At 41.7% G+C, this 13,323-nt stretch overlaps 1 protein-coding gene across 9 annotated transcripts in view; it reads right to left on the minus strand.

Annotated features, from left to right (window-relative positions):
- LOC122626963 (polyhomeotic-proximal chromatin protein-like) overlaps window positions 1-12,726 on the minus strand; it is a 229,925-nt gene extending 217,199 nt beyond the window's left edge. For 7 of the 9 annotated variants that reach the window (XM_043807594.1, XM_043807596.1, XM_043807599.1 and 4 more), the window contains exon 1: window positions 9,622-12,726. In XM_043807594.1, the coding sequence (XP_043663529.1) occupies window positions 9,622-11,180 (1,559 nt within the window). In that variant the 5' untranslated portion in view covers window positions 11,181-12,726. The remainder of the gene's footprint in view (window positions 1-9,621) is intronic. The other 2 variants (XM_043807601.1, XM_043807602.1) reach the window with 2 other exon arrangements.
- Between the last annotated feature and the right edge of the window lie 597 nt (window positions 12,727-13,323).

Below are 13,323 nucleotides of genomic sequence, written 5' to 3' on the forward strand. Positions count from 1 at the left end.
TCGTTCGTAACGTCGTATCGTAATACAGAATTTTCGAATAGATGGCATATACTTTGTAATAATGATCGATTAAAAGTTGATCCGTTGATTCTTATCTCGTTAAGGAGTAGCCTTTTACGTAAGCGATAATAGTATATTATTAAACCGATTGAAACATCGAATGCAACGAGTTCTTCGACGAGTCGTGGACTTGCGATAACGACGACGACGACGACGACGACGACGACGACGACGACGACTTCAATGAATCTTTGTTTAATCCTGGCCGATATATCGAGTTATATACACATACATAACAACGATGACCAAATACAAGTAACCAGGTGCGTATACCCGATGCTATCTCTTCGGGAACATGTTACATCGTACCGTACCGCGCGTGCAATCGGTATGGTAATAAATTATTCCCGCTGTGTATTTCTACACGTAGATCTCCACTGACGGGAGATTGAAAAATATCTACTTGATATTTTATCGCTCGAAAATTTTCGAAAAAAAAATAAAAAATAAAAAAATGATGACATAAAAAATGGGGGAAAAACTAAGGAGAAAGAAATAAAAATAAATAAATAAATAAATAAATAAATAAATAAATAAATAGGAAGGAATCAACGTTGATTACGGAGCTGACGTTAACGAGCAGAAAAAGTAATAACATTTCGATGCCATCGTACAGATATAATATATACACACATACGCATACACATATAATTAGGATGAGTAACGGTATTCATGTAAATTAATAGGTTAACTAAAGAGAAATCGATTAGATAGAAATGGAACGATAGGTAAACGACGAGCTCTCATGCGGGGAATATATAAAATTAATCAAATTCGCTTTTCACGGAGAAATCTGCTCGTTCGGTCTCCCGCGATCGATGCCAGGCAGAGAAGTTTCTGAACAAGTGAAAACTATAATTAGCCCATTACTCAATAGAGAATGCCTCTAAAGTGACTCAAGGCCTCGACAAAAATACATCCCGTCGAGTGTACGCTGGATGCACGACCACCGTCGGCGCAGTTTCAATTTTATGGACCACTATAAATTCAATTAATTCGATCGAATCGATGTGATAACCAGGATCGTTCGAATTCTATTTCCTAGTAAGATGATTAAGAAACATTCAAGGAATTCATGAACAATAATAAGCTGTCCTCGCGCGGATTGCGTTACGATAATCTACAAACTACGCGAAAAATTTCAAATAAATTATCGAAGCGCATAATCGATTTCTAATTTTATCAATCTTCATGAGTCATCGTTAATCGTCCATGATTACTTTTTGCGATCTTCCATAATACCTTTTAATGCGACGTCAAAACTGGCTAATGAAGATCGTTATACTAATTCGTCGTATATCAAAACGTACGTTTGCGTTAACATTTCATTGCATTTAGTCATTTGATTGGTTGCTATATTTCATGTAGCAATATATACATCAATATATGTTCAATACTATAGTTTAGTAAAATAGTAAATATTGGGTATAGATATATGTTGAGTAAGATTTATTAGACGTGTACCTATATACCTTTCGTATATATTGACGGACGTTCGAATATACGCCTTTTGCAGTCAAAGGGTTAATCCGTTATTTATTTCTTCCGGACATCGTATAATTTACTATTATCATAAAAAACGTCGAACGTTTGTTCCCTTTTTGTTTTTATTTTCACGATTGCTTTAAAAATACAAAAGTTGGTAAAAATATCGTCTACGGTTAACTACGATATGATTAATTAATATTTCTTTAATTACATCGCTATTACTCTTGATCGTTGTTACTCTCCGATGACTTTGATTAAACTTTTCTCTAAATTCGTAAAACGATCGATACTCCGTAAAAAGAAAAGATAAAGATAGAGGAAAAGAGAGCGAGAAACGAAGCAAAAAGAAAAACAGAGAAGAGAAAAAAGAGAAGAAAACAAATAAATTTGATAAAAAGAAGCCCTCAGTATCGAAGATAGAAGTGGCCAGAGTCAGATTAGTCTGAATTGAGTTCCGTCCTTCTCACCGCGCCTCTCGGATTAGACGCACACGAGGAACGGCTTGCAGATTGTGCTGAAATCGCGAGTCGCGGGAATTTCCATCGACATGACCGGCTCGACCTCTGTCAGTATCCCTCTCCACTTTCGAACAGAGAATAGAAGGGAGATTTTTACCGAGGAATCTCCGAGGAATCGTGGATAAAAGATGATAGGTAGACGGTAAAGTTAAGATCATCTCAGAAAGAGATAGATAGAGACAAAGAGAATTACAAGATAAATTGAAAGCGGAAAAGAGACAACGTGACGTCCTGGGTTACGGAGAGCTCGGTCGTCAAATATTTCTGTTATCCTCGACCCCGTATAACAAGGTTGCCCTTCTAGAGCATCTATTCGAAGATGAAAACAAATTTCTTCGAATACGACTTTATCTCAGACCTTCCCGAGACCTTTCTCGTTGGTAACCAAACGTACCTTAGCTTGTGTGTCTCTTCTGCTAGATTGACTCTGGCCACAAAATCGTATCTTATTTTCGCATCATTGGGCAATTTTTTTTTATCGCCATTTCATCTTAAACACTTCAATCCGTATTAATCGTAATTTTAATCGATTTATTGTTATAAGTACGATGCGATTACGCATTAATTAATTCATATTATATAGTTGGATACGTAGACGATACATACATGTATTTGTATCTTTTATAACGATCGGAAGGATACTGTTAGAAATTACAATGAACCAACCAGTTTGGAGAAATTAGAATTAGAATAAAATATCCTTGTAAAAAATATGATATATATATATATATGTATACCAACGATCAACCCTTTTGCTTGGATTCAAACCAGAATCTGAACCTGAATATCCATCCGGTTTTGTAAGAGACGATTCTAGCCGTTACGCCAACCGACATGTTACGTACGTATGTACAATACATATGTACGTATGTATACATACAATACAACTTAAGATCGATTAAGCCAGTTAACGTGAATTGTCGGTGAAATAAGGAATTATATACACGATTACCGTCAGAAAATATTTCATTCGCTTACGATCGATACGACCTAAAAATAGCGCGAGATTATTCGGGTCGAGCTTATTTATCCTATACCCGTCATCGACATTCTCAGATGTCTATATACGCGTCATATTTTCATAACAGACAGAAGAGGATTTCGTTTATTGTTCGTTCGATTTACTTGACGTTATAGAGAGATCGGTCAAAAGAAAGGTAAGAGAGTTTTTAGGTCAGCCTTGGTGGTCCTGGAGGGAAAAAAGGAGGAAAGAAAAGAAAAAAAGAGAGAGAGAGAAAGAAAGAGAGAAAACGGACAGGGCAATTCGAGTATCGGGACGACGCTCGACGCTTAAACAATACATATTTCCAGGATCGATGAAAACCTATATGAAAAGGAAAAATAAAATAGAATGGAATAGTATAGAATAGAACAGAATAGAATAGAATAGGATAGAGTAGAGTAGAGTAGAGTAGAGTAGAGTAGAGTAGAGTAGAATAGAATAGAATAGAGAAGGGAGGAAGGTAGGGATAGCGAGAGAGAGAGAGAGAGAGAGAGAGAGAGAGAGAGAGAGAGAGAGAGAGAGAGAGAGAGAGAGAGAGAGTAAAAAAGAAATAACTAAAAATGCTTGAAATCGCGAGATTATGTAACGTCCAACGTCGTGGAATTAACAGCACCGACATGCAACGATGCACCTGTATAGCGATTTTCGTGACGTCGCGGCGATTTGGCGTGTTTAGCAAACGACTTGACGAGTCATTAAACAGAGAACACTGGCAATTAATTATCACGTTTGCGTAATCGCTGCTCGACAGCGATGGAGGCAGGATTGCGCAACTATCGCTCATTCTACTGTACTCTGACCCTCTACCTCCCTCCCTCCCCTACCTCTCTCCTCTCCTCTTCCTCATCCTCCTCCTCCACCTCCTCTTACTGCTGAACGACACCTCCCTCTCGTCATCCTCCCGCATCCGCGACAACATCAGCACCCACAGTTTCAACTATGCTAACCTTAATTTTACCTCCTCGTCATAAACGATAATACGATTTCGAGTCGTCAAAGAAAAAAAAAAAAAAAAAAGAAAGAGAAATGCTTTTTAAAAACGTTGTAATCATTAATATTGTTAATACTGATAAATAATCGAATTATACCTGATTTGAATTGTATATTAGTATTGTTAATATTGATGTATAATTGAATTATACATACAGATAACTAATAGAATAATTGATAAAATTTCAATATCTAACGGAAATGAACAAGTAATAGAAATGATGTTATATATACAAAGTTGTAGGGATCGTAAAGTGATATTGACTATGGGCAAATATACATTTGCTCGTTAGATATTCATTTTTATTTATTTGATCGGTACTTTCATCAATTAATGATAGATACTTTGTAAAATACGTGATCAGTATATATAAATATTTTGATCAGTATTAAAATATATAATGATATATAAAAATATCGGTACTTAATATATGTATAATATGATATAAATAATTAAACGTTAGGATTGCGTCAAGGTTGCAACAGGGTAACGTCTGAGTTGCGTCTGGGTTACGTCTGCATTTATAATGAATACTGATCATCTATTTATAAAATACTGACGAATCGTTATATTTACAAGTATTTTAATTAAAATACTGACAGCCTTTGTATTAATCGATAGTAACATCGATCACTTTTATTACGTACTCATATTTCTTTATAAATACTGACCATTTGTCTACAATATGATTGAAAATGTTTAGGAATAGTGATCCTATAAATAACAGATAAATAAATATCTCATTAAAACTTTAAATTATATAATAAAGTGATTAATTAACTTTTTACATTATGTAAAAAAGTAATATATTAGACACACATATATATTATTAATATTTAATTAAATATACGTTATATATATATATATATATTCATGAATGAATGGTATAATAAATGGCAAAACCACGCGCGTAAACGTCTGCTCGCGCTCTTTTGCCGAGGAAAAACAAACGGAGGATATTCGCATACATACATCACACTTATCTCGTATCTTTCTTCTACCATCTACGACATAGTGATCTATAGTTTCCTCTATATCAAAATATAAAAACATCTAGTATAATATATCTGAATAAATCTCTCTAATCCCCGATCGAACTCTAAATATTTAAAACCTAGTCGGTTTCATTTCGTTTCCACTCGCCTCTTTTTTTCTTTTTTCTATTTTCATTTTATATACTTTTTCGTAACATTAATTAACCATGCCTATCGACTCGATGTTGAGCAATAAAAAAAAAAAAAGAGTGGGTATGGGGGTGTGGTGTGGTGAGAGAAGAGAAAAAAAAGAGAGTGAGTGGGAAAAAGAGAAAAAGAGAAAAAGAGAGAGTGTTTGTGAGGGAAAGAGAGACAGAAAAATAGAGAAAGAGAGAGTATGAGAGTGTATGTGACAGAGAGGGATAGAGAAATAGAACAAGAGAGAGTGAGAGAGTGAGAGAGTGAGAGAGTAAGAGAAAGAGAAAGAGAGAGAGTGTTACGTTAGACTGATAGAGGAACCGCCAAACGATGAAAGCAACAGAAAGCGCGTAACCGAGCATGAGTGGCGCACGCTCGTACAACATTCGTTAGAAATTGCGGCCGATGCCGCGTTTTAACCTTCCGCTCGCACGTGCTCGCCGGCGCGGCACGCCGTATTCCACGCGTACGCATGCTTAATTGCATGACCTATTTGCGATCTCATTATACAATGCGCTCCGATTATTCAGTTTGGTTCGTGCGCGTTAAACGCATACGTTCGTACACGTAATTGTAATGCACGATCGAAAGAAAAAAAAAAAAAAGAAAAAGCAAAAAAAAACAAAAGAGAAAAAAAGAAAAACGGTAGAAAAAAAAATGAAATAGAAATGTATCGTTGGTAGTAAAAATTGTAAAAATCAAATAATAGCATGTTATTAAATGTTTCGTTATGTCCAATTGTAAGAATAATTAACGATAGAAATTCCACTTTATACGTAGTTGCATAAGTTATAGAAATATCGATTTACGTATGCATTTGTTTGTATTATAAAATTGTACATTTATGTGTATGTGGTATTAGAACACTTGTCATCATTTCTTGCGTCATCATGTTATATGAAACTGTATTATACAGAGAATTCGTTGTATTTTATATTATGTATCTTCGATGGGCTCCAATTTACTATTTTATTCGTTATCGTATTGATGAGCAAACAATTCTGAATTATAGCTTAGTCAGGAGCCAAAACGATTAATTTCACAAAATGGAAAGTGAAGAGAATGAATTATTGATTAAAAGTGGAGCTGGCCGGTATTCAATGATTTATAAGTAGATATACATACAATAAATAAAAATAAAATCTCCACGAGTCGTGTATTCGTTATTAACTGGGATAAATAGATAATGATAAGGACGGTACAAGACAGTGTCGTGGGTGAAAATGAACAAAAACGAACAAAAAATAAAATAAAATAAAATAAAATAAAATAAAATGAAAAAAATTTTAAAGAAAAGGAAATAAAAAAAAAAAAAAGAAAAGAGTCGCTATGCGATGACCATACGTCATCGTTGTTGTTGTTGTGATTGTCGTTGTAATAAGGAAAAAAAAAAAAGAATTAAGAAAAAAAGAAACGATATAAATATATAAAGAGAGAAAGATAGATAATAGCGTGTGAGGGAAGCGGAATTCGAAGAAATTCTGAGGCGACATCCGAAGGAATTACTTTGATAGCCTCCGTAGTCCGTAAAGGCAGGGAGGTATGTAAGAGAAGAGACAAGGAGCCTATAGGTATTATAAATCAAGGAAGAAGGTCCGTGAAAGGAACGTTAGTGGCGTTCGACAACGAAGGAAGAAGGAAGAAGCTGCGCGTGGAAAGAGTGGAAAGGAAAGGGACAACAGGGGGATGAGAGACAGAGGAGGGATGGAGGAGTATGGTCATGGTCGTACATCACCCTTGGTATTTACGACGTACCATCGTAAATCAATGATCGCACGAACAACGCGGTTCGACCAAATTCCTTTCCCTTCCTTCCGACCATTCCGACGCTTCCTGTCCACGAGTCTGTTCAAGAGAGAGAGAGAGAGAGAGAGAGAGAGAGAGAGAGAGAGAGAGAGAGAGAGAGAGAGAGAGAGAGAGAGAGAGAGAGAGAGAGAGAAACCACATCGATATTCCTCCCCGTTTCGATAGGATCGATGACGATCGATAATCTCACGACAAATCGTCGACACAAGAGCACCAAAGCCACACACGAATGAATTTCGCGTACCTACATCGAAATTCGAAGATTCGAATGGCCGATTACTCGAGATCCTCCGTGCATGTAAGAGGAATCGTTTCTTTTCGTAGTTGCGCTCCGATTTGTCCTTTGGCAAATTCCCTCCTCGAGGTCGTCACCACCACCAACGGGATGGGCCTGGGATGTTACTCGGCGCATCTTCGATGCATATTCGATTACGAATTCGATGATATGAAATCGATTACATCGAGCCGAAAAGAAATCGTATCACGACGAATATTAGATATATTTGTGTGTATGTATGTAACATATGTGTATGCGTTTGTATAACGAGAAAAAAAGATTTTTACGAAAGAATGAGTAAGAACTTAGCAAAAGTCTATTATAATCTTTGAAGGAAACATGAAAATTCAAGCGTAACGTTGACCTGGAAAACTAACAATTGACAATGAGTCGAACTGGTGTCCAGATTTGGTGTAAAACGAGACCATACACACACGCACGCGCACATATATACATATATATGTATATAAAAAAAGAAAAAAGAGCAAAGAAAAGAAAGAGAACGAAACGAGAAAAGCCGACGAAAAAAAAAAGGGAAAACGTTTCGTTGATTCAGCGAGAAAAGAGACGCTTGACCATACGAGACCGGGTCAGTCTGTGTTACGAGGGCGAGCATTGTTTGCCGGGGCCCTTTAAACGTCATTTAAACCGTGACTCCTAACAGAAAGAAAGAGAGAGAGGGAGAGAGTCCGGAAAGGATCGTTTTAACGAGGTTTTCAGACGGGCCAGGTCAGACTGGTCGGTCCTCGATTACGAGCGCTGGCCACGAGACGTTGCCCTTTGCTGTTTCGTGGAACCTCGGAAAAGAAAAGCAAAAAAGAAATATATATATACCTACTCGTTTCTTTCGTATATACAAAAGGAAAAGGATAGGGCCTCTTTCCCTCGGCATGAGGTGGATCTCTCGTGATCCGTGCAAAATCGTATTACGCGTTTGTCGTTCCTATATAGAGCTTCATCGACGCTTTTCGCAAACCATTCCACATCGGACAAGATTTTCGAAAAATAGAAAGAAAGAGAGAGAAAGAGAAGAAACCATCTTTCGTCTACAGTTCTTCATTCCCTCAAAAAAAAAAAAAAAAGCGAGGAATACAACACGTAAATTTACGCAATAAAACGCGATCGATTTTTCTTTTTCTTTTTCTTTTTTTTTTTTAATATATTACAAATAGATTATACACTTTACTTTCTTGGTAAAATATATCACTTCTCTCGGAGTAACCTCGAGGATGTAAAAGAAACAAAAGAAAAAAAAAAGAAAGAAAGAGAAAGAAGATTTCTATACGAATTACACATAGTATATATGCATACGAGTGGAAGAATTCGATCTATAACTTTCTCTTCGTCAACTTTTCTACGACTTTCTCTTCATCGAACATACTCGAAGATTTGCCAAACGTAGTGTTCATCGTCGTCCGAAAGTTCTCCCTTCTCCTTCTCTTCCTCTCCAGCTCCTCCTTATCCTCATCCTCATCCCCATCCTCTTCCTCTTCCTACGCCTCCTCCCTCGCGCCTCTCACTACTTATTTTAATTTATGAAACTCACGTTCGTCCGAAAAAAGACGTCTGAGAAACGAGAGAAAAAGATAAAGAAACAAGAAAGAGAAAGAGACGAAGAGGAGAAGAGAGGTTTCTTCTTCACACGAATGGCGTAGAACGTGCGTGCTATCTCGATGAAAGGAAACGTGGCCGTGGAAACGGCACGAAAGAGTCAAAAACATCCCCCGAACGGATCTTCTAGAAAAAGGAACTATAAAAGTACAATGAGGGTTCGAAAGGAAGACGCCTTCTCGTTCTTTAGTTCTGATGGGAAGGGCGCGCGAACGCGAAAGAGAGAGAGAGAGAGAGAGAGAGAGAGAGAGAGAGAGAGAGAGAGAGAGAGAGAGAGAGAAAGGGAAACAACTATCCTTCGTCCGTCACTCGCAGAAAATTCGTGTTTTTCAGGCTGACGGTGAAAAGGACTACAAAGGGAAGCGAGAAGAAGGGAGAAGAGGTACAAGGGATGAAAAGGAGGAGAGGAAAGGGGACGCTCGAGGAAACCTTTTTTTAGAGCCGGCTGAAGCGATTCTGGATAAACCCGTTTGAGCGACGAGACCTGCGCCCGTACACATGCTTTTTACTTCCAACAAGGACGGTTCCCCCTTAGCCCTCTTTCACGTTCGTAACATTCGAAAGGAAAGATTTGGGATGACTCAACGTGGAGCGGCCACGTAATAGACTCGGCGGAGGGACAAAATAAAAAAAAAAAGAGAATGAAAAAGAAAAAAAATAGAAAAGAAAAAAAGAAAATAAAAGAAAGCACTGACCTGATATAAATGATGACTCCGTTGGCGCATATCCTCTTCCATCCACGTGGCACCGTGACAGAGTGCTGCTGTTGCTGCTGGTGTTGTTGCGCGAGCACCGCATTACCGTTCATCGTGAGCACAACATTGTGCTGCGCGTTAGCACCGTTCTCGTTGTTGTTGCTGTTCGCAACCGCGAGCCTCGTCGTTGAGGATGATCGCGTCGATTGCTGTTGTTGTTGTTGCTGCTGCTGCTGCTGTTGCTGCACGCACGCACCACTTGCACCACCCGCACCAGAAGAAGCACTACTAGCACTACTACAAGCACCACCTCCTACCGCACCATTCATCGTCACGTTGTTCGAGCCGTCGTGCGAGGACGTTTGACTCTGACTCTCCGGACTGCTGAGACTGCTGTACGTCGACGATTCACCGATGTCTGACCTCACCGAATCACCGGACAAGGAAGATCCAGTCTGCCCGTCATATCCATCCTGTTGTTGCTGTTGCTGCTGTTGCCTAACTTTATCGTCTCTTCTGTCGACAACACCGACGTCGCTCGTCTGTTGTCGCACAAAACGCGTCACTCGAGCCTCGTTGCTCTCGAGCAAGCCAATCCTGTTGACAGCGTTACCACCAGAACCGACAACAACGGCGGCAGAAGCACCAGCAACGACGTTGCTGTTCGCTGCGTTGTTGTAGCGATGGGATGGATACATCTTGAGGCTCGTATCGTCCTTGCTAGCTCGTCTACCGGCTTCCTGGGAATACTCATTGCCCAGTATTCTACCAGCGACGACTTGAGTCCTTCCGTAGACGATACCACCGACGTAATCATCCTCCTCGTCGTTCGACGACCTCGCTTGATCCCTTCGAGCATCGCTCGTCGCTACTACTGTCGTCGTTGCCGTGTTCCCTGTCGTCGTTATCGCGGACGTGGTCGTCGTCGTTACCGAAACGGCATGTTGATCGTTAGACCTTTTCAAATTCGTCCGAGCACGATCGACGGCAACGACGGTGGTGGTGGTGGTGGTAGCGATGGTGGTGGTGGTGGTGATAGCAGTGGTGGTGGTGGTGGCGGCGACGGTGGCGGCGGCGGCGGCGGCAGCCGAGTTGGCGGTTTTGGCGGGAAAGCAAGTAGCCGCCGTCGGAAGTTGCGTCGGAATGACACCACCGGCAACGTAAGCCGTCGCCGGCTGATGCCTCGGCGATGATAGCCGATAGCCGGCCGTGGTCGTCGCGACGGCCGTGGCGGCGGCTGTGGCGGCGGCATTTTGACCACCCACCGCCGTGGCGTAAGCAAAGTTCTCCCCCGAAACGTAGACCAGAACGCTGCCACCACCGCCGTTGTTATTATTGTTGCTTTGTTGCTGTTGATGCTGCGGATTTTGAGGATGTTGTTGCTGCTGTTGCTGATACTGCGGGTGCTGTTGTTGAAGCTGAAGCTGCTGCTGCTGCTGCTGCTGCTGGTGCTGCTGCTGCTGTTGTTGTTGTTGCTGCTGTTTCTGTTGATGATGATGATGATCGTGGTTCGGGGGAGCAGGGTGCGTGGACGGCTGCTGCTCAGGCTTGCCGGCCATGGTCCAGGTCCAGCGGCGCTGCAAGGAACCCCGACATCACTGGAACGCACGGCGCACGCCTACGTTTAGATACCACCAGCAGGTTGTCGTTGTTGTCGCTCTGAAGCATCCTCCGTCGGAAAAGAAACGATCACGCCTTTACGACCGGCACCCGACGAGTAACGATACTACCCACTTCGCTTATCTTCCACGTCACGAGTCTTCTACTCTCTTCGCTATTATTTTTCTTATTATTGCTACCGCTGCTTCTGCTGCTGTTACTACTGTTCTTGCTGTTGTTGCCACTGGTGCCACTGCCACCGCTGCTACTGCCGGTGTTACCGTTACCACTACTACCGCTACTACTGCTGCTGCTTCTGCTGCTGCTACTGCTGCTCGTGCTATCGGAGCGGCCGTCGTCGTAGCACGACATCCTCGGCGGAAGAGTTACCGGTCCACGCGACGATATCCAGGACGATCGATTTGATATTAGCTTTCGTAGGATTACAACGCGATCGCACTTGCACGAACACACGCGTGCTAACTTTTTTCTTCTCTCTCCCTCTCTCTCTCTCTCTCTCTCTCTCTCTCTCTATGTCTGTCTATCTGTCTGTCTCTCTCTCTCTCGCTCTCTTTTTCTCTCTATACTATCTTTCTGTCTTACATCAGATACATCATTCAAAGTCGTGAAGAAGGAAACGTGTTCTTCCCTTAACACTTGTTTGTTTATTCATAGGAAATCCATTAACGATTTCGATACTAATCGATCGATCGACCACAATTCGAAATGTAACGGTGGACACTCGCGCACCGCGTCGAACGAAGAGGACGAAGAAAAGACGATAGAAATTTCCATGTCACCTCGTCTAATGTGAGCTAAATTCTGTAGTAGCTGTGCCGGCTAGGACGCGCGCACGCTCTCTTTATTTCTATCTCTCTCTATTCCCCCCTCTCTCTCTCTCACTCTCTCTCACACACACGCTCTCTCTCTCTCTCTCTCTCTCTCTCTCTCTATCTCTCTCACTCTCTACCGGTAAATGACGAGCTTGCGTACGCTGCTGCGAAAAGACGCGCGCGCGAGAGACTACTACGCCTCGGCCGGTTCCCAAGGCCGTGTGGCGTATCGTCTCCCGACTCACTGTGTCTCTCTTTTTCTCGTCGAACGAAAGCGCGCGATCTTGCCTTGATATCGATGACCGGCGATGAACGAACAGACACGACACGACCGATCGTAGCGACCTCGATCGTGAAGGACGCCTCTTCGTACTGACAGACGCGTGCGTTGACTACATGTATATATATATATATGTGTATATATATATATATATGTATATGTATGTATATATCCGGATATACAAGTATAATATCACTCCCTTCCAACGAAACTATAACTGGCAACCTTCAAATCGAACTACTAGCTGCGAGCCGGCTTTACGATATCGTACCGTTTCACACACAAGCCGACCACTTAACACAACTGGTCACACTACTGTTATTACTATTACTTCTACTATTACTACTAGTAATGTCGCTGCTACTGTTGCCGTTGCTTTGCTGCTGCTACTGCTACTGCCTGCTGCTGCTGCTGCTGCTGCTGCTGCTGCTACTGCTGCCGCTGCTGCCGCTGCTACTACTCGTCCAACGAACGAACGACACTCGTTCGTGTCATCGTGGCCCACTGTCACGGGAAACGAGAGAAACCGCTCTCCGCATCGAGAAAGGAGGCTCTCCCCTCTTCTTCTTCTTCTTCTGCTTCTTCCTCGCTCCTTGTCTCCCTTCTTCTTCCGATCCTCCTTCTCCTTCTCCTCCTTACTCTCTCTCTCTCTCTCTCTCTCTCTCTCTCACTCTTCCTCTCTTATCCCTTCCACGTCAGCGTACACGAAACGACGTAGATCATTCCCTCGCGCGACTCCACATAGAACGCTCGCTTGATCGCTCGCTGCTAAGCAGAACGGGGAACGGGGCGGGGCGGGGGGAGAGAGAGAGAGAGAAAAGGAAGGCAGGTTCTCGATGAACACAGAACGCCGCTTGTTTTACGTTAAATCGCACGGCCGGACGAACATCGTGTTATGACGCTGTGTCATTGTCGTAGCAGCAGCAGCGGAGCAGCGGCAGCACCACCACCACCACCACCACCACCACCTCCTCCTCCTTCTCTTCTTCT

The sequence above is a fragment of the Vespula pensylvanica genome, chromosome 2, assembly GCF_014466175.1.
Source record: "Vespula pensylvanica isolate Volc-1 chromosome 2, ASM1446617v1, whole genome shotgun sequence".
In the NCBI taxonomy this organism is placed as follows: Eukaryota; Metazoa; Arthropoda; class Insecta; order Hymenoptera; family Vespidae; genus Vespula; species Vespula pensylvanica.